Source organism: Athene noctua, chromosome Z, assembly GCF_965140245.1.
Source record: "Athene noctua chromosome Z, bAthNoc1.hap1.1, whole genome shotgun sequence".
Taxonomy (NCBI): Eukaryota; Metazoa; Chordata; class Aves; order Strigiformes; family Strigidae; genus Athene; species Athene noctua.
This window is the reverse complement of record NC_134077.1, coordinates 27327728-27352511: the sequence shown is the minus strand read 5'-3', so window position 1 is coordinate 27352511 and position 24784 is coordinate 27327728. Positions and strand designations below refer to the sequence as shown.

Sequence of the window (24784 nt, the reverse complement as noted above, 5' to 3'; positions counted from 1 at the left end):
AAACTTTTGTTTCAGTGTATGCACATTAGGTGGAATGATCCCATGTGCATCCAGTGCTGCAGTAAAGAACATCTGCCTCCTAAAAACTTCAAACTTAAGTCTAAGAGGGTTCTTTTGAGACTGAATTTATGCTAACACCACAATGATGTACTTGTTTCTGGAGCAAGGCAAAAAAGTGACAAAGGAAATCACATTTACAGTTTGTAAAAATTGAGAAGCATCATGCTCATCAGAGACAAAGCGCACTTAAGAAACAGAAGCCTGTGAGGTGAAAGCTTGAAAATTATCATATTGAGATTGGGGTGTGGAGGGAAACCCTTTGCATCTGCCTCTAGAAATCCCAGCAACATATATTTATACAGGACTGCAATTCTGCAATTCTCAGCACAATCTTAACATAGTAGCCTTGAATGCTGCTCAGACAGCTAGATTTGCAATACTTGCCAGAAACTGCAATGTCTACCCAGGATATTAAGTGGTTTGTCACAGTACAGACTGAGAAAACTCAAGGGAAAAAAAAAAAAAAAAATCCCAAGCAAAACCATGCTTACTTTTGTACGATAGTGTACATGCTAGAATTACTTTTCACTCTATCATGTGTTACAGGTGAAACCTTGAAGTACATCCTAGGCATGACCAAGCCCTGATGCTGGTGGAGGTCATTAACAGATTTCAAGCACTTCCAGCCCCAAGACTACCCCAAGCAGGCCCTGAGCTTAACACCCTGCCTCTCTTTCAGGCTGCTGGTCATCCCTCAGTTTCTCTCCGACGCCGCCTTCTCGTCACGAACCGCTCTAACCCCCAACCAACGATCTACGACTCCCCCCCGAGTTTCCCTCCCGCAGCTGGTTTTATGTGGCCTCGGCCCTGCCCGCCCCAGGCCTCCGCCCGGCAACCACTAGTCGGCGCCACGGGCGTGCGCACTGCCCGTAGGTCACTTCCGGCGCCTCCCGGTCCCTTCCGGGTTCCGCCGCTTTCCCGCCCGGCGGGCAGGTCCTCGCACGCCGCGGGGAAACTTTTCGCGCCCCTGGGCCCCCCCATTGCTGCCCTCACGCCTGGGCGGGCGCTATGGGCGGGGCTGGCAGGCGGGGCCGCGGCCGCCGCTTTGTCGCAGGCGCCGGGTGGCGGCCGGTGGGCGGGCGCTGAGGAGCGGACGGGCATGGCCTCCCCGCCCGGCGGCGAGCGGCGGGTTCTGCGGGAGCGGGTGGCGGCGCTGGAGGCGGATCTGGGCGCCTGCCGCGGGCAGCTGGAGCAGGCGCAGCGCCGTCTACGCCGCACCGAGCGCCTCTACCGCGAGGCGCGGGAGGGCAACGAGGCACTGAGGAGACAGGTAGGCCCGCGCCCTGGGAACCGGCTTCCCCGACCCCCCTCCCTCTCCCTGCCCCGTCGGGCATCCCCGCTGCCGTCACCTCCGGACCGCGTACCCCTAGCCTTCCCGCCCCACTTGCCGACCTCGCTCGGCGTGCCTCCTACGCCCGGGCTTAGTCCATGGGGCAGGCGGATCCCGTGCCTCCCGGAGCCCGCTAGGCTCTCCTGGCCTGTCTCCGGGGCTTCAGCGACCGGAGAAAGGGGCTGCTGCTGGCCTGAGTTTGCTGTCCCGAGAAAACGTTCGGCTCGACAGGTGGTGCTGGTGGTGGTGGCGAGAACGGTAACGTCGCCTTAGCCACAAAGTTGGTTTCACAATCAGAAAGAATAATTGCATTTAGTGGAGGGAAAGAAGTTTAATAAACAAGTTGAGATAAAGGAAGAGCAGATGAACTGTCTTACGGATGCCTATGGCAAAATAGAAAAGTTTTGTAAGTGACAGAGTTCATCACAGATAGTGGTTATTGCCTGGAATCCAACTTTTCGGGATGGGCATCTGTCTTGGTTTTGGCTGGAATAATTTTCTTCCTAATAGCCGCTACAGTGCTGTGTTTTGGATTCAGTGCAAGAATAATGTTGGTAACACACTGATGTTTTAGCTGTTACTGAGGAGGATTACCCCAAGCTAAGGATTTTTCAGTTTCCCATGCTCTGCCAGTGAGGAAGTGCACAGGAAGCTGGGAGGGAGCACGGCCAGGACAGGTGACCTGAACTAGCCAAAGGGATATTCCATACCACAGGATGTCAACTTGGGGGGAGTTGTCCAGGTACAGCAGGTGACAAGGCAGTTGCATTCGGCATCACTTGTCTTTTCTTGGGTTTTATTTCTCTCTCCCTTTTTGTTATATTCCTTTTCATTAATATTATATTCTATTCTAGTTATTAAATTGTTCTTATCTCAACCCATGAATTTTGCTTTTTTTTTCAATTCCCTTTCCCATCCCACTGAGAGAGAGGAGGAGTGAGTGACTGAGCAGCCTCATGGTGCTTAAGTGCTGGCTGGGGTTAAACCATGACAGTATCTTAAGAATAACCTTGGTTAAGTTTTTCTTTCATCTCCCAAGTGCTTGCCTTTTATATCTTTTTGTGAGCTGTGTCCTGGTTTCAGCTGAGATAGAGCTGATTCTTTTTAGCTACTTAGTAGCTACAGTAGTGCTGTGGCTTGGATTCATTGTGGGATTTGGTATGAGAATAATCTTGATGACACACTGATGTTTTTAGTTGTTGCTAAGAAATCAAAGACTTTTCAACTTCTCATGTCCTGCTAGTGTGCAGGTACACAAAAAGCTGAGAAGGGAGCAGAGCCAAAACACTGGACCCAAATTAGGTGATGAAATATTGCATATCAATTAACGTCATGCTCAGTATATAGATAAGGGTTGATTGGGAAGCTCACTCTGGCTTCCAGGATTGTGCTTTCAGGATCACTAGCCAGGAACGGGCTAACATCAGTAAGCAGGTGGTGAGAAATCACATTGTGCATCACACTTCTGTATTTCCTATTACTACTATTATCATTATTGTTTTCATTTTATTTTACTTCAGTTAATTAAATTGTTTTTATCTCAGCCTACTAGTCTGCCTACCCTTACCCTCCAATTCTTTCCCCCATACTCCAGGGGTGGGGGAGCATGAGCGAGCAGCTGCGTGGTGTTTGGCTACTGGCTGGGTTCAAACAACAAGCAGAAATTATGTTTTTCATAAACCATTCTACCATTCAAATAAAAAATTATCTCCTGCCAAACAAAGATCAGTTGAAACACCTACAACGCAATTACATTTTGTTTTAATTATAGAATGTAAAATAGGCTCTTTTCTGACATAGACCCATAAAATGCAGTGTTGTGTTCTATAACATGCTGTTTTTCTTTCAGGTTGAAGAGCTTACTAAAGAAATTTATAATAATAAGGAGAAAGATACGTCCAGTGTAGAAGTGCAGACAGAAGACTATACTGCGTGGTCACAAGCAGGTAGACACAGTGGCGATTGCTTAAACAGGCACCTAGAACTGTATCTTAATTTGAAATTTTAAAAATATGAAATACACTTGTCCTAGCTGCATTAAACTCAGTAACCTTACATTATCTTTTAGACCATTTCCTTTTTATTCAAGCCATTCCTTTTTAACATGGACTGTAGCAGATCTCATGCTAATCTGTTACCTAATAATCTCATGCATTACACACACATTTTACCAATTCTTAAAGTACATTGAAACAAGACACAATTTGTTCAGTAAGAGTAAAATAAACTTGAAGCAGAGGCAGTACCTAATAATTGATTTTCATTAGACTACTTACATGCATAAACTTAAAGTGTAAGATTTATCATCCTTGAACTACATTGTGTAAAATCTTGCTTTGCTAATTTAAGAAAATACAACTTTTTTTTTTCCCCGTGTAGATTATTACTACTATGAAAATTATTACAATAACACTGATACTCAAAGTTGTGCATCTGAACTGCCAGTACAGCACAATCATGGGACTGAAAGCACTGAGCATAATTCCACAGAGGAATCACAGACAGGTATTAATACTCCTTTAAGGATGGATAGCACCAAAGTTGCTGAAGGTGGAGAAGAGGAAGATTTCATCCAGAATTCACAGGTTATAGAACTCTTCGGGGTTTTACCAGTTTTGAAATTGGCACTCTATTTTCATTTAAAAGATGTGCATTGGTCTAGATGTCATTGTATAAAATGATTTTTTGTGATGGTCTGGTGGTGATGATAGCAGACAAACATTCCTGTGCTTTGAAACTAGTTCTTTTTGTAGTATGTTCCAAGTATAACATACTCCTAGATTTTTTTTGTTTTAAAAAGCACTTTCTTCAACATATGTCCTATGTAGCCTAGAAGCATGGCATTTTTTTATCAGCAGCATATGTTCCATATGGCTATACTGACTTTCTTAAAGTGTACTTTTTTTTTCCTTCATTGATCTAAGGAGGCAGCATATAAAGGAGAAGAAAGATGGGTGTTTTTCCCTGCTATACAGCCTTCTCTTAGATCAGTCACTTAATCTCACTTGCTTAATTGATTTTGTGCCTTAGCATCTAGCAAGTGAAATGGAATGGAGAGCAGAAATCTCTTTTAGGAATGTACTGAAAGATATTAATTGTGTATATATGTAAACCATCTTTGAATAAAGTTGGGGAAAATGAAAGGCACGGGATGAAGTCTTGGTCCCATTGAAGTCAGTAGGATTTTATCAGTAAACTAAAGCTAGATTTTTGCTGCCTTGTTTAATAGTTCTTGAAACAATCCAAGTCCATAGAGTGCTATTTTTTTTATTTAAAACGGGGCATTGTAGAATGCTAAAGAACCAAGGAGGTTCTTTTTAGAAGAAAATTTAATGTCTTACTGTCTGGTATCAGGAAGCAGACGATACTTCAGTACCAGAAGGTTCTTTGGCAGAGAGCTTGAGAGCTGCTGCAGAAGCTGCCGTTTCACAGACCGGATTTATTTATGATGAAAATACAGGATTATATTATGACCATAGCACTGGATTTTACTATAATTCGGTAAGGATAGTTTTTTAAACTCTTGTCATTTTTTTGGTATTGAAAAAGTTTTAGTAGTAAAAGTTGATGTGAGCAAAGACCTAAGATCCAAGCTGACTTTGATTTGAAAAACGTGTCACTGAAGACAAATAGTAATGGAAGGTTGTTAATTAGTTGTTATTTCAGTCAAATTAAAGATAGCAGGCTAAGGTATAAAGTTAGATTTTCATTCAGTCCTTTTTGATGTCTCCTAGATCTTTAACTTGCTTTGCATTGTAGAAATTTCACACCATAAAGCTGCTCTGTAACTCTTTCAAAAATTAAAAGCTTGATCTAAAAGATGACTGGTTTAGAAAAAGATTGCTGAATTAAGTAATTGGCTTCTCTACAGTGAAAAGCGTAGTGAGAGAAAATAAACAAAATACTTGTACTTTCATTTGAGTACTGTTACCAACTAGTTTGATGTTAACAGTAAAGAAAATAACTACCTTAAAGAAAAATGTGAAATGATGGATCAAAATGTCATAATGGTTAATTTCTGCTATACGTTTTTCATAAGGGAGCTTTTGGGGAGGTTTTCTTTTGTCCTATGAGGTATGTGTATATGTGCATGCCTATGTAGACACATACACTGACACAAATACCGGTGGAATTACTGTGCTGGAAATGGAGGGTTTGTTTGCAGCATTACATTCAACTCAGTTAAAACAAACCAACCAACTACTTGTTTTGTTTTCAGGGACGCTTCTGGGCTTAATTTTTAAAGTCTTAAATGATACCATTGATTTTGACATAGTTTGTGGATACAGTTAGATACATAAATGTTTAGGACTATAGATCAGTTTATTATACAATTACACAAAATACATGTTCTTGTTCAGTAACTGTTCTGAATTACAGGAAGTGTTCTTTATTTATTGGCAAGGTTTTGTTAGTGGGGCTAGGGGCTGCAGAGGTGGCCTCATCAGGGGCTGCCTGGACACAGCTAGTTTCACTGTAGGACACAGCTGAGACCATCAGAGAAGCTGGTAGTGCCTCTGTGAAAGCATGTTTGAGAAAGGGCAAAACACTGCACAGTGGAATGTGTGTGGAGAGGGGATAGGATAAAGCAACTCTTCAAATGCTAAGGTGGTTGTGAAAAACAACCCTTCAAATGCCATGGTCAAATAAGGAGCAGGAGGGGAGGTTCTTCAAGCACTGGAGCAGTTGATTCCCTGCAGCCCATTTGGTGGAGCAGATGCTCACACTGCAGTCGGTGGAGGACCCAACACCAGAGCGGCTCTACTGGCAGAAGATGTGGCCTGTGGAGGACTTGTGCTGGAGCAGTTCTTGAAGGACTGCAACTCATGGGAAGGACCCAGGCTGGTTAGGGGAAAAGCGTGAGTGGGAAGGAGCATCAGAGAGGAACTGTTATCAACCGACTGCAACCTTCTACTCCTGATCTTCCTGTGTTCTTCAGGCAGGGGAAAGAGGGGTAGAGGAATTGGGAATGAAAGAGTGAAGTAGGGCTTGAGGGGAAAAAAGGGGCAGGGAGAGGTGTTTCATCTTTGTTCCTCATCTTCCAACACTCTTTTAACTGGCAATAAATTAAATTTATTTTCACCAAATCAAATCTGGCTTGCCCATGATGGTGATCTCCCTGTCTTCATCTTGACCTATGAGCCTTTCATCTTATTTTCTTCCTCAGTCCTCAGAGAAGGTGGATTGAGAGAGCGACTGGATGGGCAATGGGTAGCCAGCCAGGGTCAAGCCACTACAGTTCTTCAGTACATTTGAGTATTTTTTTTAAACTTTGTATGTGGTTCTTCATTAACTAGATGTTTTTTAAACAGTGTATTTATTGAAGTGATGATAACATTGTTCTTTATGTTCCTTATAAAGGAAAACCAACTATATTATGATCCAACAACTGGAATTTATTACTACTGTGATGTGGAAAGTGGTCGATACCAGTTTCATTCACGAGTGGATCTGCAGTCTTATCAGGCCTCTGGTACTCAGCACACCAAGGATAAAAAAGGAAAAAAGAAGAGAAAAGAACCAGAGGGGATTACTGCAAATGAATATAAGGTAACTTCAGAACTGACAGATAGAAAATGCAAAACCTGGTCTTTTTTCTTAACGCAATTTCTGGTTTGTGAGGTTTAGTTTTATGTAGAGGATGTGTGCTTATTTTCTGAAGGATTCAAACATCTTTAAACTATATATGGCAGGTTGCTAACATAGTGTTCAAATAATTTTCTCATTGGGTCATTAAGGTTGAAATTTTAACTTTGGATCCCTTCACTCTTTAAATGTTACTTTCTTATAACTGTATAGATCTTTAAAATTGAGTGTCAGTAAAGCTCTCTGATTAGCAAGCACACTAGAATGAATTCAGGGTACTGTGTGGGCTGGATTTACATCAGAAATATAGTGTTACCTCAGTGTCTTGGTTTTGGCATTTGGTATTTTGTTGGTTTTGGTGGTTTAGGTTGTTTTATTAAATTTTGTGTAATGAATCAAAAAATGACTGAAGGTTTTGAAAACACACACACTCCCCACCCCCTTCTCTGTGACTGTATTCCAAAGCTCGTTCCATTGAAATTTTACTGTATCTCTACCATCATTTGGGATTGATGAAATATCTGTGAAGTTATAATTCTTTGCATATTATGCTCTCCTATTTATATTTTATTTGGTCAGTACGTTTTCGTTGTCTTTAGTGTGTGGATAAGCTGTACATCTTAATAAATGCCCATTGTAATTAGCTTGTATTTTAAGTTATAAAAACCATAACTTCCTTTCTGCTGTTTTTCTGAACACTAAGAAAGCATACCTTGTAGTACATAGTGACTGCCTTGAAAAACATTACTCACTCTAATGTAACACAGCTATTAAAGAAGCATTTTCTTAACGAACACTATCACTGGTGTTGAATCGAACTTGTATAGTCTTATGCTGCAAATTTGTTTTACTACTTAAGATTTAATTGAATATATGGATTTCTTTAGTTTGCAGTGCTTCTTAGTTTGCATTTTTTAAAGCTTTTGCTTTAACCATTGCATAATATGATTGGGTAGTCCTCAGTCAAGTTGATTGGTTGAAATCTGAAATAATTATATTAGTGTACGGGTAGTCTTATGTAGTAGTTATGTAGCATCAGTACAGAGTTTAAAAATTTTGTATTCTGAAAGATTTGAAAATGGAAACTGTCTACGTTAAGAACCAGTGAAGGCAGGTTGAACGGATAGTGGTAGTTGACCGATTACAGATTTTATAAATAGATTGTGGCTAATGTAGGAATCTACTGTTTGAGAGAGCTTCATGTGAACGATTCCCTTCTGAAAGCCTGAGGAGGATACTTGGCAACACTAAGTATAACAATCCTTTAGGCTCAAGAAAGTTCTGAGCATGCTGTGTGCAACTACTGAATTAGCATTCTGCCACTCTCAAAAGTCATTGTTAATACAAAACTATTCTTCATGTCAGGGAAGCATCACAGGAAGCTTGTAGGAGTAAGCTTTTGTCATATAATGCAATTAAATCTCTTAAATTTAGTTCTGTGATGAACTGTTACATATTGACTTAAATCAACAAATGTATTTATAAAAGTTCTGTGGCATATATAGCTCTGACCTAACAAATAATGTTACCTACTTTTTGAGATCCCATTACAATCTGCTTTCTGTGATCCAACTGTACTAGAAAGGTATACTTGTCTTCAGCTTATTTTATATTGATAAATTTTGATATAGGTGGTCTTGTTAACAGATCTTTTGTGTGAAGCTTGCACAGTCACAAGGTTGGAGGTAAACATCCACTTTTTCTGATGTGTCTTACTGATAGCGAACTGAGTGCTTTATTTGTCAATTAATTCGTTTGACCAACAAGGTAACAGGAAAAACATTTAAAACACTGTGTAGCACACAGATTGTCTGTGAACAGTAAGTGAAGGCTAATGTCATAGTAAGAATCGAGGCCTTTTCTTTTTTTAAATCAGAAAAAGGAAGATTACAAAGTGAAACTTAAAATGATTACTCTAAACTTCAAAAAAGAACACCTGTTTGACAGTGCACTTTTATGTAAATACAGTTAGAGTTAGAAGAAAACAAAGCACCATACTGTCATATTTTATGTAGCTGAGCTAAAATACATTTATTCTTGTGTGGTTCTTACTACTGAACAAATTTGGTCTATGATTTTTAAAAAAAGGTTACATTAGAATAAAATGTATTTTTCTGTTATGAAACTGAAAAAAATAGTTTAAGCTGCACAGTCCAGTTCACAAATGACTGGTATCTCTTGGCAATATTTTTGTCATCCAGTTTAGTCTGGTACTGGTAAAGACACTAATTATTTCATGCTAGTTACTGTATTTACATCCTAAAACAAACCCAAAAATGTCTGGTTTTAAGAAGTTTATAGTTTGTGTTGTCTATTGAAATGCTTTCCTGCACGCTTATGCCCAGTCTTCTCCCTTTTCCTTCCATTCCCTCTTCCACTCTTGACAAAAGAAATACAGATTTTAAATTAAAACCTGTGCCTGAATACCAATTAATTTATTAAAGTTGCAACAGTTATCTTGAAGATTATTACTTTGTTATTGCTTTTCCCAATTGCTTAATAAATTGTGCTACTAGCCTGAAAAATGCCTCCAAATGTTATGTAATTTCTTGACAAAAGTAGGTTTTACTCAACTTTCTTTTTCTACAGCCTGTACAAGTAGAACAATGGTTTGTGGACCACTAATAGTGATAATTAGACCCTGGTATTGCTTTATTTATGTCATATACCCCCTGAACATTATCATTATTCCTGGATGAAGATTAAGTCTTTTTAAGAATATTCATGTGGAGGAAGGGAAGACAGTGAGTAGTTATGGAACATCAAGAATACAAAACACTTGTTAAACTTGTTTTCTCTCTTTTTCAGTTAAAGGATTAAATGTGAACAAGTATTGATAGATACTACAAGTTGTCAAGTGCAAGAAATAAAGAAATTTAGTAGCTGCATGTATAGATTATCACAGCAAATATTTCTACATAGTACTGGTAGCAATATATATTTGTTACGAAAACTGCATGTGATTTTTTTTTTTTTTTTTTTTTAATTCTATTCAAACCAAAGTTAGTATCTTTTTAATCTAAAAAGACAGTAACTGGTCCAGTCTGTTAACTTGCTAGGCACAGCAGGGTTTTTTAGTTGCAGTTTACTTTGTAGCTATTGTAAAGAATTTGATGTGCTCAGCTATCTTACATATAGTAACTATTTTTAAGAGCCAAGTTGGGATGTTTAACAATACAGAAGTGGCAAGTGTATTCTCCACAAATAGTGCAGCGTTGGCAAAGCAATACAAATGTGAAAATATAAAGAGTAAAATTTATCTGTTAAAATATTACTTGTATTTTTAACAAGCTGAATTACCAAACAGGAAAACACCAGTGACCATCTGTTGAAATGAATATACTTCTAATTGAGAAAAACAGGGGAGGAGAGCTCACCTGTTCATATCTCCTAAGGAATGTTCCTGATTTATACGAGAACTTTCTTTAAAGAGATTCTTTTAGTCACAAAACTATTACAGGTAGTTTTCTTTTGACTTGTGACACTAAGCATGCAGCCCACATGTTTGCTTTTATTAAATGATCAGGAATTTTATTTGCCAGGATGAGTTATTAGATAGCTTCTGTGCAGCTTGCATAAAAGGATCAGTAGAATACTTTGGAGCTTTCAGGCATGTAGTTCAGTTCTGATTATCGTTTTGTACTGGTAGGCTACAAAAAAAAAAGGGGGGGGGGGGCAAGAAAGAGCATATTATCGCCTGTGTAAGAAAAACCTTTAAGTAAATTTGGAAAATTGGGAAAAAAAATAAATCACAAGGTGGCATAAATGATAATGTGATCTCTGGCCTAATAACTAGATCCAGCATTTCCATACAGGTTGGGAACAGACTCTCTGCAATAGTGATCGTGTAGTTCTACTTGCTGGATTGGGGCTGTTAGAAATACATAGCAAAACTTAGATGCAGGGTCTGACATATGGCATTTTTCCCAGAAATTATTTTACAGTTTATTCTTAAACTGCTGTCTAGTAAATTTTAGTTCAGTGGTCCTCAAAATTCACTTCTGCCATATTCTTTCCCACTATAGATGCAAACTAGCTACTTCTGTAGGAAAGACAAGATTTTTGTAGTAGTATTTCCCATAGAACTCTTGAAGCAGTGTTTTTTATTTTTTATCACCTGTAGTTTACTTTTTGCTGATATTCATCCCATCTTTAGGTACGTCAGTTGACAGAAACCATGGCTAATCTGAAGATTTCTTCTTTTGGATTGGCAGCTTCTGGTGAAGGTAGAGTTGAGACACCAAACACATTAGTCCGTGGATGTTTACCTTTACCCTTGGTATTTTTATTAAAGGAAAAATAATATTTAGTCATTGATGCTTAAATAACCATTTCCCAAAGGAATTAATTTTTGTAAGCTATTTGATCAAAAGCAGTTCATCTACAAAATAACTTTGAAATACACTTGAAACACTGTATAAGTGAAACATCTGAAGAAAACTTTGATGGCATTCTAAGATATTGTGAAGAAACATACTTAGCATCAGTGTATTAACATAGTGTCCTGACTAAACAAACTATGTGTTCTTTAGGTAAAGCAAATTTATGTTTCCTGTATTTCAGAGCTATCCACCAGTGTATAAAATTACTTCTTTATGATATAGGAAGAGCTTTACTCTTTTTCTGGCTTTTAATTAGATTTTTTGCATTGGAAATTTGAGTTTGTGTAGGGTGGAAGTATCTGAAGCACTTGTGAAGTAGTACTAGCAAGTGAAAGGTTAGTGATCTGAGTGAAAGAACTATTTTAAACTGTTTGTAAATGTTTATTTAGTAAAATACTGAATTTCAGGTTAATATTTCAAATTGAGACAGTGCTAAAGATCTAATATTCAGACTTTTAGATGAGTGTTAAGTACCTATGATTCCATTGTCACCGACCAAACTTCTAGCAAACCAAGAAGCAACAGACTACACTTTCTGAAAAGTTGTATTTGTGCATATTTGTATGTTTTTTGTAAAATAAATTGATTTAGAAAACAATACAGTTTAAACAGTGCATTTCTTAGATTTAAGGTAATTATGCTCACAGTAATTTTAAAATTCTAATTTATAGGCATGCTGAAGAATTGAACATGTATGTTGACCGGGAATAATACAGAAAAAATGAAGTTTTAAAAGACAAAATGTCTTGTTCTGTCACAGTAAAGAAAAAAGTATAATTAAATGCTTAAAATATTTTAAGTTTTTTGTTAAAAGCACGTCAGTGATGAAGGTCATTTATGTATATTTTGTAAGCAGGCCAATCTGCATTTCAGAAGATCACTGTAATCAGTAGTTTCTGGCCTATTCTTTATAAAGCAAAACCATCAGTTCCAGTCACATGAGCATGATTTGTAATTCTTACAAGATCATTCCTCATGGAATACATAAATCCTGATTTCACTTGCACCTTTGGCAGTTTTTGTCGGGGATGCAGAAATATGAACCAACTCAACCCTGTAGTTAAGCAATAGTTTATTATGGATCAGATCGATCCCACCTCTCAATTTTACTCATGCTTAGCCAGAGATCATGTGGTGATACCCAGTAGATAGCAGAGTTTTTCAAAGCTTAATCACATAGAGGCAGTCCATATCCAGCATATGACTGTTGGGGTAGGTCTGCTGACTAGATATATTAGCCAAAGCAACACATAAAGAAATGAATGTCTCTAATACCATGGTGTAAAAATCCTGGGTATAATGCACATATATTTGCTTACTGTGTGTTGTATCATGAACTTGGGGTGAAGAGTTAAGTATCCTGCCAGATAGAGAGAAATTAAGTATGTGGCTAGTATCGTTAGGTCATTCAGGATGGTATTTACTGAATATTCTGTTTACTGCCAGTTCCTGTTTTTTAAGTAGTGGCTATGTGAAGGCAAGGTATTAGGTGCTGTTTGCATAGTTAAACTTTCATGCATGCTACATGTGTTCTGTGTTATTACTAGTCATAGAAAGCATTTCTGCAGCACAAGACCCCCTCATATGCTTTAAGAATACATTCAGCATCCCCAGGCTTAATGTTTAGACACTGTCAAGATACTTATTTTAATACAGATCTGTGAAATCATAAAGTGCTCAAAGTCCATATTTTTTAGGAATGCTATTTTAAAATCTTCAATTCTGTACAAGGATTTCTAAATGCAAAGATTACATTTTTATCAGTACTAAACTATTTAGTTTGTTTGCTTTCTTAACAGTTGGTTCAGTAATGGTGGAAAAAATATAGAAACTGCTGAGAATAGACTTAATGGTCATATTGGCAGAATGTATGTACAGAATCCTTGGTCTGTCTAAAAGAGGTTTTTTTAATTCCTGTTTTCAACCGACAACAGAGTACTCTTTAGTAGTCAGGCTTTGAAACAGCACCTTTTTATTTCCTAATTTAGAATATCTGAAGTGATGCCAAAACCAAGTATTCCTGGATTCACTGTGGAGAAAAAGCTGAGTGGTTGGAGCATTATACTTGGGCATCAGTGCATCACAGTCATCTATTGTTTTGCCTCAGTTGTGATTTGAGCAGACCATTTTTCTGTTTTTCATATTCAGTTAGTAAACCTTTGGTAGCTCACGGTGTTATGGGAAGAAACACATTTAGGATTGCAGAGCAATATTTGATATATTGGTTATTAATCTAGTGCCCATACCAAACATAAGTATAGACAAATACACTGGAAAAGATAATTCATAAAAGCAAAGAAGCCAGATTTGCCAAAAAGATTTCTGTTGGAATTAATGTGTCTGACATGTATTCTTTCTTTTTTTTTTTTTTCTTTTTTTAAGATGATCATCAGGGCTGCTAGGTTGAGTATTACATTGTCAAGGTATTCTGGCAAAATTAATATGAATCTTTAGATTTCTCAGTTAAAAAAAAAAAAATGATAGTCTTTTTCTGCTGATGAAATCAAGTGGTAATGGAAGAACCTACAGTGATCTAATCTGTCTGGTACACAATGGATAAATTTGTTGCAGTAGAAAATAGATTCTCAGTAGAACTGTTCCACATAGGATAAATTAAACTTGTTCTGTACAGTATCTTGATGAAAGGCTTTGTTAAAATTGCAATTTTGAAAGGAGAAAGAATGGGTCATTAGGCAAGCATGGGTGGGCATACCAGATATTCTGAACCATTGTGGAAAAAAATGAGAAGACAAAACCAGGAGCAAGATGCGATGAAGATCGATTAAAGTGCTTTTAAACAAGTTGCAACAATTGAGTAAGAGAGGGACAGAAGTAAGTGTCGTAAAAACAAAACCGGAAAATATTCAAGATGCTGTTGCACAAGTTTGAAAGTGAGGACGAGGATCTTAAGTTTTATTGTGAGAAAAGAGGAGGGAATAAGTGAAGTTTAGAAGAGGAATGCAGTCACGCTTTCCCAAATAGAAGATGGTCTTGGTCATGTCTAATAGGAAAATGTTTCTAACAGAATGTTCTGTTGACTGCATGTACAAAACTTTCTGGAAATTTAACCATTTCTTAGTAGTTGTAAAAATAATTCTTCCTAGTGAAGAATTTGCTTCCAGGCTGATAGCAGACTTTAAAATAACTCAATCTGTAAAGAATGTAACATTCTATAACTCCCCTCCAGGATTTGGACACAGAAGAGCAGAAATCATCTAACAGTCTGAATTGCTTTTTCACTACTGAGCAAGTAAGTTCTACTGAAGAAGAAGAGTCTCCAAACACAAGAAAGAAGACTAAAATGGACACAAAACCACAAAACAGTCTAACAGCCAAAGAATCTGTGTCTACAGACAGTATAAACTCACATTCACGCAAAAGTACACCCGATACAGATGACAGTAGAACAGCAGACACAGAGAGTGAGCCAGAAGAAGGTGAAATTACAGATTCTGAGTGTGAAGCCTACAGCAGTGAGGATGAAGTAACAAGTGAAGAAACTGCTGATTCAAATGACTCAGAAAATGAAGGTGAATTATTGTGGCTTTTATGTATGATATTACTGTATTTCTCCAGGAGCTCTTTAAGAATAAACTGCAAGAAAACAGTTTGGATAAGGAAAAAAAAAAAGGCATGTGACTTGAGATACTTCGAATTAAAACTTGCTGTACGTTACCAGTATTTGTTTCCTTCTCTTTACTTGCACAGTAGCCAGAAGTAAGTTTTTGTAAAAGCTGTTTAGGGGTATAACTGTCCTGTGCTTGTATTGAAATCTCAGTGGTAGAGTAAGATTTGTTTGGATTAGGATAGCAACAGGAGAAAAGGAAGTCTATTGCTAAGAGAGGTTCTTGTACAGAACTCACAGTAATTCTGTGTATTAACTCTCTTCAATTAATGTCTAGTATTTCTGATACTGTTCATAAACAATCATGTGTAATTCAGTGTAAAATGAGTCCATTGTGGTGAAAAGGATGAATGTGAAGTACACAGTACTATTTGAGATCCTATTTTGTGTGTATTCCAGTGGCAACAGGTAAGAAACGGATATAGAGAGGAAAGCTGTATACTGTTTTGTACCAAAGAAAGTGTTCTCACCAATAATTGAATGGTCTCTTGCCAAAAAAAAAAAACCCAACCTGTGAAAAGCTTAATGCAACCAATTGGAACTATGTGTATGCAAAGGATATTCTAAATCACAGAATGAAATATAACTTATAGAAGTCTGTAATGCAGCCTGTGCCTTGCTTACAGTTAGTCAGTTTGTTTTGTCTGTTTTCATTAGTTTACTTACTCAGCTGCTCAGACCCTGAGTGATTAATGCCATTCAAAATGCGCTTGCTACCATGAGGTTTTCAGGTTAAATTTCCTTCTCTTGCACCTTTCTAATAATAAATTCTGCAGTGATGCTAGAGTAGTAAAAACTGGAGACAGTTTCTCTCCTCTTAGTACCTTTTAAGCTAGTGGCTTCCCATCTTACCTTGCCTATTCCTAGCTGAGATCATTGGAGACTGTTTCTACAAATGTACATCCAGAACAGAATTAATACAGCTGTTAGAATATAATTACTTAAGAGATACCAAGGCAAAAAAGCATATGCATCTGTAGGCTCACCTATTATTTTTTCTTATCTGTATTGGTGCGTAGTGCTAATAAAAGTAAAAACTGCCAAAAATGCATTGGACAAAAATTATCAAATATAAAGTTCAATGTGCATTAGGTTTGTGATGTGTGAACAAAAAGGTACTGCCTTTTTTCAAAGTGAAACTGTATTCTAATCTGTTATGACAAATGGCCCATAAATATATAATACGCTAGTAAATTCTGTGAGTGTATTTCTGTTTTATTGCTGTACCTAAACAGTTGTGTGCATGTAAATAACCAGAATTAGGAAAACATTTCTAATACTTCACTGTGCAGTCAGAAAGCCTTTGAAACACTGGTCTCATCAAAGTTTTCTCTCAGATGTGCTTATACATTTTTCTCAAAAGTTGCCTAGGATTCAGCTAGATAATGGCTGAATGTATATCAGTTGTTTGAAAGCTATGAACTATAGAGATAAAACTAAAATGTGTTGGTAGTAACACGACTTCGTTTTTTTTATAATTACAGCTGAAGAAAAGATCTGGCCTCCTTGTATCAGAGTTATTGTAATAAGATCACCGGTTCTACAGACTGGATCACTTTATATTATCACAGCTGTGAAACCTGCTACAATTGGAAGGTAAAACTGAATGTAATTTATATAAGTCTAAAGCTACCTTGCTTTGAAAGCTGTGGAAGCCACTCAGGATTGCTTGTCCCTACTCTTCATGCTTGTTCTCTTAGCATACAGAAGTTGGAGGTACTCTAAGTTAGGTTAGCCCACAGTAAGAAATTTAAGTCATGTTGTGTAACGTCATGCTTAATGTGATAACAGCATATACAGTTAATGTAGCTCAGCAGTCATGAAAATTTGTTAGTGATAACTTGATCTTGTGTCTGAGTCCTAATAGTAGCATAGCTGCAAGTCATTCTTCTTAAACTGTTGTTTTCTATAAAGCAAGTAAACTTATTTGTGGACTGCTAAGGTAACTTTCAGAAATGCATGAACACACTTTAGAAACTCAGGATCACAAGGAAGCATATCCTGGACTTCCTCACACATTCAGTGTAGGGTTGGCTCATCATTTTTAAATAATAAGTTACGTTTTGTGCTAGTCTGTATGCATTCTTCCAGTTCTAATACTAAAAAAAAATTAAATCTGGTTTGTTCATTGTGGATGAATGTAATGATGAATCAATGCTTTCTTCCATGCTTGCTGAAAAGTTCACCCCTTTTCAGCTGCTTTTATCTAATGCTGATAGATGTGTTTTGATTTCTTCTTGCAGCCAGAGTTTTCTAGGTACATTTACGTGAAGTTTAACAGATGACAATTCTGCTTGCAGTTCGCATACTCTTTCATTGGTTGTTTTACCTGCCTAACGCTACCAAGATTTCAACTTCAGCATTTGAGACCGATGCCAAGATTCACTAAAGAGCCTGAAAGATGCAGAGTTCAGACTCTTATCTACAGCTCTTGTATGAGTATAAAAGTTCAGATAGAAACGTCAGGTTTATAGATAAAAAGTTAGCAGTACAGTTTTATCATGTATTCACTGCTACTGTCTAGATGGAAGAAGGGACCTGAAGCAAGTCTTTACGTTGTGTATATAGCAACACAGTGTTTCTACCTGTAAAGCTCCCTAATAGCTCAGAAGAAAAACATGATGTTAAGGTTCAACTGAAATACACCTTTTTGTAAGCCACTTATTAGACCAATTTCCTCTTTGTTGTGATTTATATATCAACTTGCCTTTCCAGAGAAAAAGATGTTGGACATACACTTCAGATTCCTGAAGTTGGAGTCAGTAAGGTAACTCTCATTTCCCTCTGTTGAAAAGTAGATCAGTGTATGAATGAAGTTTTAGATTTTATGGCTTTAAATTTTGCAAAATTTTATATTAATTTGTTTAAAGAACTTGTAGAATGAGTTGTGGGTAGCCACATTCGAAGTTAGAGAAAAGAAAACATACAGTATTTTACTGAGTGGGAATGTAGTGCAAACAGCAGTGTGATTTCAAAGTCAAGAAAAGCTTAATATTGTTTTAAACTGGAGTTTTACTAATGCACAGTAAAAAAATAATATACTTTATATCCTGAATTTCTTCGTAACTGAATTTGAGGAAAGTTTACTACTTAAGTTCTAATGGTACATAGAATATCAATATCAGCTAGTTTGAACTTTGTCATAGTGTAATCCAGTCCTCGGCAGCTGAGCTCAGAGCAACAGATTTTATTTTTCTTCAAGGCAACTGAATAAATATGTAAGTGATGTACAAGGAGTTTGAAGATACAACAGAATTTCTTTCAGTGATGTTGTAATGGAAACTTTCTTCTGGTTAAGAAAGATTAAAGATAAATTATATGCTCTGTTTTGCTAACTACTTTAACATAGACCATAAATACAGCACTCTTAATAAAAGAAAATATAGATTGACATAGACATGTAATCCAAACAAAAACAATACGATAAAAACATCTGCAAATGCAAGTATCTGATATAAACTTTACTATGTCTGTTCCAGATAATCATTCTGCTTAATCAGCCATGTACTGTATTTCATACTGAACAATTTCCAAAGCAAGTCCTTCCCTTCTGTTTATGACTTTTTCAGGCATGTACTTGAAATTGGGTGCATAAAGAAGCCAAAAGGATTTTTTCATAATGTTATTATTTTAGTACTTCACAGGTACCTGACTGTTTATAGAAGTTACTTCACTTTGCAGATAAAGGGTCAAAGGCAGGATGATAAATAACAGAAAGTTAACTAATGATTTGTTTTCCTCACTATTCATAATTAATAGCTGCGGACCACACTGGCATTTGCTTTTCATGAGTATAAAGTGAGATCTAAAAAACCAGCACTACATCCTGCATATTTAGCATCTTTAGAAGTATGGATTCATTCCATAAAACACAGGTAGAAATTAAATTATCTGTTGAATGATCGAGTCAGCCTCCACCATTATGGGAGTATTCCTGTTGTAAATGCTAGCCAATCTACAAAATATTTTGATATTTTTAATTATTGAATGTAGCAACAGCTATTCTCAAAAGATGAGATTTGGTTTTAAGTAAGCACTTTCTTCCCAGACTGAGTCTTGGGTTTTTTCTCCAAAAAGGGATCTTTGCTTGTCAAATTTGAAACTGTCACTTTTTAGACTTCTGGGTTTTTTCTGAGTCTTAGTAGGCCACTGAAGTTGATATTTTGGTTTGCTCAGTGACAATTTTTAGAGGTAGTGTATATCTTTTGAGTTTGGCCAGGAGTTGTGTTTTCTTTGTCCTGTGTGGGCTTGGGAGCAATACCTATACAGAACTGCACAACAAAACAAACAAAAAAGTTGGATTGTTAGTCTCAGTATCAGAAAGGTTATAAAAGGAACATCAAATAATGACTAGTCATTGTGTTCTATGCATTAAGATGCAGATGAAGGTAAATCATGTGAAATTTATGAAACCATGGTATTTACTGAGCTATTTCAGGTATGAAAGGCCAAGTAGCCTGAAGCTGTAGAATGAGATCAGATTTTTTTTATATATAATTGAAAGAGGAAAAAATTGAGAGTGCTGTAACATACCTTGCAAGAAAAAAGCCTTTTACTTACAAGAACAGGTAAAAATGCTGTATTACAAAGTCTTGGAGTCATTTAAGTAAAGCATACTTGCCACATACTTTTTTAGTACTGAACCAGTTTATGGTCAGAACAGTTATATTATTAATAGTGTACTTTAGTTCATGCCATTGTCACCCACTCATTCACATTTCATGTGAAGTCATAAGGTGTGGAATGCTCTATTAACTTAAAAGTACCAGAGCCACTCATTTAAAAGGCCTCAAAATGTATTCTGAAATCTTACTTTAAAATAGCACATAAATTGTGAAGTATTTGCTGAATAAAAACATTTCACTTAGGCTTCTATTTATCAGTTCCATGCAGAAGTATATTTTGACCACGATTTGCAAAGTTATGTTCTTGTGGATCAAGGCAGTCAGAATGGAACAGTTATTAATGGAAATCAGATTCTCCAGGTGAGTACATGTTGTCATAATGCCGTGTAAGTTGCTGAAAACTGTAGTCATAGTCATTTTAAATGCTATGGCAAATCACTGACAGTGCCATTGTATGGCTTCTTTCATATATCTTCCTTGGTTCCCTTGTTTTTAGGGCCACTTAAAATACTTCATGTTTAGTTTTATATTGGGAAAAATCCACTATGGTTGCAGTTGATAGAGCAAAATACCCACTGTAGTTAAATACTTGCCTGCATTTCTGAGACCAAGCTGAATTAATAAATTATGAGCAGTATTCATGAAATAGAGTTCGTGCCCTTCATTAGTAACTAGTTAACATGACTGTCAAAACTTTCTTTTGCTGTAGCCTAAAACTAAATGTGATCCCTACATCTTGGAGCATGGAGATGAAGTGAAGATTGGTGAAACTGTGCTTTCTTTTCATATACATCCTGGCAGTGATACTTGTGATGGATGTGAACCAGGACAAGTCAGAGCACATCTTCGCCTGGACAGGAAAAAGGAATCTTCTGGTTAGTCATGTTATCATGGAATTTTTTCTATTATAGATCTTTGTTATGGGAATTGTTCTACAATACATGATGATATATTTTCTTTTTGGTGTGTTATGCCTATGTGTAATAATATTAGAATAAAAATTACTGGTTGTTTTGTTTTAAAATATTGTTACATTATTAATTAGAAATTCAATCTTGTGTTCTTCCTTTTAGTTTGCCCAGCACTTAGCAAAGAAGAGAGAGAGTTAGTCAGAAGAAAAGCATTAAAACAAATAAGGGTAAAATATGGTTTACAGGTGAGTTTACAGTAGAAGTTGATTAAGTGTTTGAGTCTACATCTGCTTTGTGATTCCTATTTTAAGCCATGGAATTCAGTGATAAATTAAAATTTTCAAATGCACTCAAATTGAGCCTGGTAGTTTAACTCAAGCTTGTCTTTTGTACCCTAAATAATAATTATTTACAGACTTACAGAGAGAGATGATGGTAACAGGGCATGTAAGTTCTGTTAGAAGTTTAGGAAAAGAAGATCTGTTCCATTGTGTACAAGATTTCTCATCCTTTTGAGGTTAAGATTTCTTAAGATATTTCTATTTTTATTTCTGTAAATTAAGTGTGCACTAAATTGCAATGCTATCTTTCATTTGGAAAGGAAGAATAATGGGCAACTGAAAAAAATCATGGAAGGAGAAGGGAAAATTTTATGGTCCACTTTGCCATAGAAAAATGCTAACATGAATGTACAGGCAATATAGTATATAAGTATTCAAGTTACTTCTATTTTAGAGATTATTTTAACTGAGGTTACATCTAGCACCTGTAGTATTTGCGTAGAAAACAGAATGCCATCGTTTCTCTCAAATTCTTCACTTACCAAAATAAAATAAATATATATATATATATATATGGAATCTTAGTTCTGTCACCTGTTCTGAAGAAATAGTTGCTGAGAAACAGGTTAAATATTTAAACAAAAAGACAGTAGCACGTCCATATGGTTTTCTGCTTAATATGGATTGATTCTTTGTAACAAGATTCAAGAGACTGTTAATGTATTTACAGCCTCTCTGAAATTAATTAATTTGGCAATATTACATTATTATGTGATGATGGCAATAACATACTTTACAAGGTATGGTTCTAAGGTAAGAAACTACTAAATGAGAATTATAGTTCTTTGTTACAAGATTTAGAATTAATGAAATAGGCTGAAGCTGCTTTACTTTTGGAGGAAAGCAGTGAAGTTATGAAAATTAGGAATTTAAAGCCTGCTTTCTTTGTCTTAAGAACACAGAGTATGAAGACAACAAAGCAATGAAGAATCCAAAGTACAAAGATAGAGCAGGAAAACGCAGAGAGACCATTGGAAGTGAAGGAACCTTCCAGAGAGATGATAGTCCAGCTTCTGTTCATATGTAAGTTGAGGGGGGTGGGGTGGGGGGCATGGGGAAGGAAATCCTCTGTGTCGTCTAGTGAATCTTAAAAAAATTATGATAAAGTATCAATTACTTACTAGGATACACTTTGTTAGATTATGAATTGCCTGCATATAATGTGTTAGGAGAGCTAGAAAATAGCTGTTCTCACTTCCCAGTTCACATGCTCTTTTTATTAACTCTTTGCCAAGTTGAATACTGTATGGAAGGTAGTAAGGATACTTAGATCACTCCCTTACCAAGATCAAAAAATCAAGGAACTCCCTAGCTGCACTATTGACACTTGCAGTAGTGTCTACTTTTTGAGTGTCTTAATTTCTAGTTTTCCTATCCAGTCCCCGTAGTAGTACACATGAAAATTTTTCACCTGAAGTTTCTTGCACTGTCAATATCCAGCCTATCATAGAACATAAATTTATACACCTCTTAAATGACACTTAGTTTAATCTTCCTCTTTCATTATTCCTTCGCTTCTGTGATTGCAGTTGGGGTGTTTTTTTTAAGAAAAATGAACTTATAGGTCCTTGTAAGTTAGTGAAAGTGTGACACAATGAAATATGTGCATTAGGGTAATTTGGTGGTGAGGTAACAATACTGCCTTTTCCCTACTGTGGTCAGTTCCCACCCACCTGTATCTTTTAACCCCTAAGATAAGCAAGTAATTCAGAAAGAGTTTTAAGAAAGCTGTTACAGACCAGAGGCTTGGAATAGCTTTGGTCACTGAAGATATTAATGGAAGAACTTGCAAAAGGTAGCACTAGGGTCTTCTTGATAGCTTGTGATGGAATTAGGAACAACACAGTAGTTGAATCCTGGTTTCTAGAGCAGCATATGCATATACATTTCTGTCCTTCGGTATTTGCATAGAGGACATACTCTCTGCATTACCTCTTATCAGCTGTCTTAAACTTTCTTCAAAGTGAAATCAGCAACAACAACAAAGGACATAAAATACTGGAGAAGATGGGATGGAAGAAGGGGGAAGGCCTGGGCAAGGATGGTGGTGGCATGAAGGAGCCGGTACGTTTTTCTGGTTTTAACTTGGAGCAAAAAGAAATAGCTCTGTATCTGCAGTGAAAAATGTCAAATTGTAAGCCATTATTCAGTTGAAACACTTCCTAACCAGGATTTTGAATAATCTCAACAGGACTAATCTCAAATAATTTTTCACTTGATTAATGAAGCATTTTGAAATTTTTTAATTACTTTGTCCCTTCAGTAGAAAATGCCAGCAATGTCTGCATTTGTTAGGAAACTAAACAAGGGAATACATGTTCTAACCATTGCATTAATAATTTCATATTTGAATACTGTGGTGGTTAGGCCCTGCTGGGACTGGAGACCATGTTGCCGTTGTCCCTCCCCCACCCTCAGGCTGGAAGTGAGGCACAAACCTTAGGGTTGAAATAAAGACAAATTTAATACAACGGTGTAATAAATAACAATCTGAACAACAACAATAGCAATAATAACAACAATAAATAGTAATAACAATAAACAAGACAAATAGAGAAATACCGCAATGGACACAGGCAGCCCGCACCTGCTTTCCTGCCACCAAAGCCACAAAGGAAAGCTTCCCACGCTGCCCTGCTGTCAGCATGGTATGAATAACCCGGCTGGAGATCCCTTCCCCCTCTCTCTCTGCTGGGGAAACTTAACCCTATCCTAGCTGAACCAGGAGAAATACAAAGTCTGGAGGAAGACTGAAATAATTTTAAGTTATGTGTATTCAAGATGGGTTTATGGTAGGTTTCTTCAGTTTCTCTGAGGCTGATGTAGCACAAAAATCAAGCTAGATGACAGGCTATAAGAGAGGAAAAATTGTCTGGAATCACTGTAGCCACCAACTTCTGGACCTCTGCAGCAGCCATGTTAGCCCCATTTTTGTCACCAGAGATGTGTTGTCTTCTGGCAGTAGTGCTGCTCAGAGCCATACCATACCTTTTGTTTTCAACCTACCCAGCACAGGGATTGTGCTCTATTCAGTGATGAGTACTTCACATTAATGTTAGTGGCAGGTGACATCATTCAGCACTCTAGGTCATAGTTCTAAAGGTGATGATTTGATGCATCATTTTAACACTACCTGTCCATGTATGATCTAGGTATATTAGAAAGAAGTGCTTGGGGAAAGGGAGTGGAATTAGTATTATAAAATATGACTTATATTTAGAGTACATAATTTGCAGTTACAGCAATATTTAATGTATTTGACAGGTCCATCTTCAATTACATAAGACGCATGCAGGTTTGGGTACCAGCAGACCAGCCTCAATTGAAGATATTCAGATAATCAAGAGCAAGAATAAAAAGAACTGGGATAAAGCAAGAGAAAGGTTTGCTGGAAACTTCCAAGAACCTAAATCACAAAGGGATACACCTAAGATTACGCCTTGGGTTAGAGGAACTGTAGAGTAAAGTATCTGGTCCCACAGCAGGGTAATTCCTGTGTGTAAATACTTGGGAGAGAATTTATTTTTATTCTTTTTTCTTTGGCTAAAGCAGAGGTTTGGTGATATGTAAAATAAGGTTGTGAAAAAAATTATACAAAATTAACTCTATTCTGTTAATTAGTTTTTCTGTAGTCTTCATGCTTTTATAAAAATACTTCTAATAAGACATGAGGGGATATTCAAATTTATGTACTTGAAATTTATTCTCATCAACAGGAAGTTTCTTTAACTGTGTTTTTAACACAATTATGGAAAGTCTAGCAAAACATCTGTTAAATTTAAGTATTATACCTTTAACATTTGAGCAGTGGTTTAAAAGCAAGCTGAAACAAGCAAAAAAAAATCTCACAGACCCCTACTAAGAGAGTATCATATTGCCATTTCCTCTCTTGAATGTTTATTCATGATTGCCATTAAATTTTCA

At 36.8% G+C, this 24784-nt stretch overlaps 1 protein-coding gene across 3 annotated transcripts; it reads left to right on the top strand.

Annotated features, from left to right (window-relative positions):
- The first annotated feature begins 966 nt into the window (after positions 1 to 966).
- On the top strand, positions 967 to 24326 carry AGGF1 (angiogenic factor with G-patch and FHA domains 1). Of its 3 annotated transcripts, none has more exons than XM_074931572.1 (14): positions 967 to 1330; positions 3240 to 3336; positions 3770 to 3975; positions 4745 to 4891; positions 6752 to 6940; positions 14546 to 14888; positions 16468 to 16579; positions 17699 to 17750; positions 19867 to 19968; positions 20318 to 20483; positions 20682 to 20764; positions 21756 to 21883; positions 22825 to 22924; positions 24125 to 24326. In XM_074931572.1, the coding sequence occupies exons 1-14, from the start codon at positions 1160 to 1162 to the stop codon at positions 24323 to 24325; spliced, it is 2097 nt and encodes a 698-aa protein (XP_074787673.1). In that variant the 5' UTR covers positions 967 to 1159; the 3' UTR covers position 24326. The 3 variants fall into 3 exon arrangements, with proteins under 3 accessions (XP_074787673.1, XP_074787675.1, XP_074787674.1); XM_074931574.1 differs by lacking the exon at positions 14546 to 14888 and adding an exon at positions 11133 to 11202; XM_074931573.1 differs by lacking the exon at positions 19867 to 19968.
- The last annotated feature ends 458 nt before the right edge of the window (positions 24327 to 24784 follow it).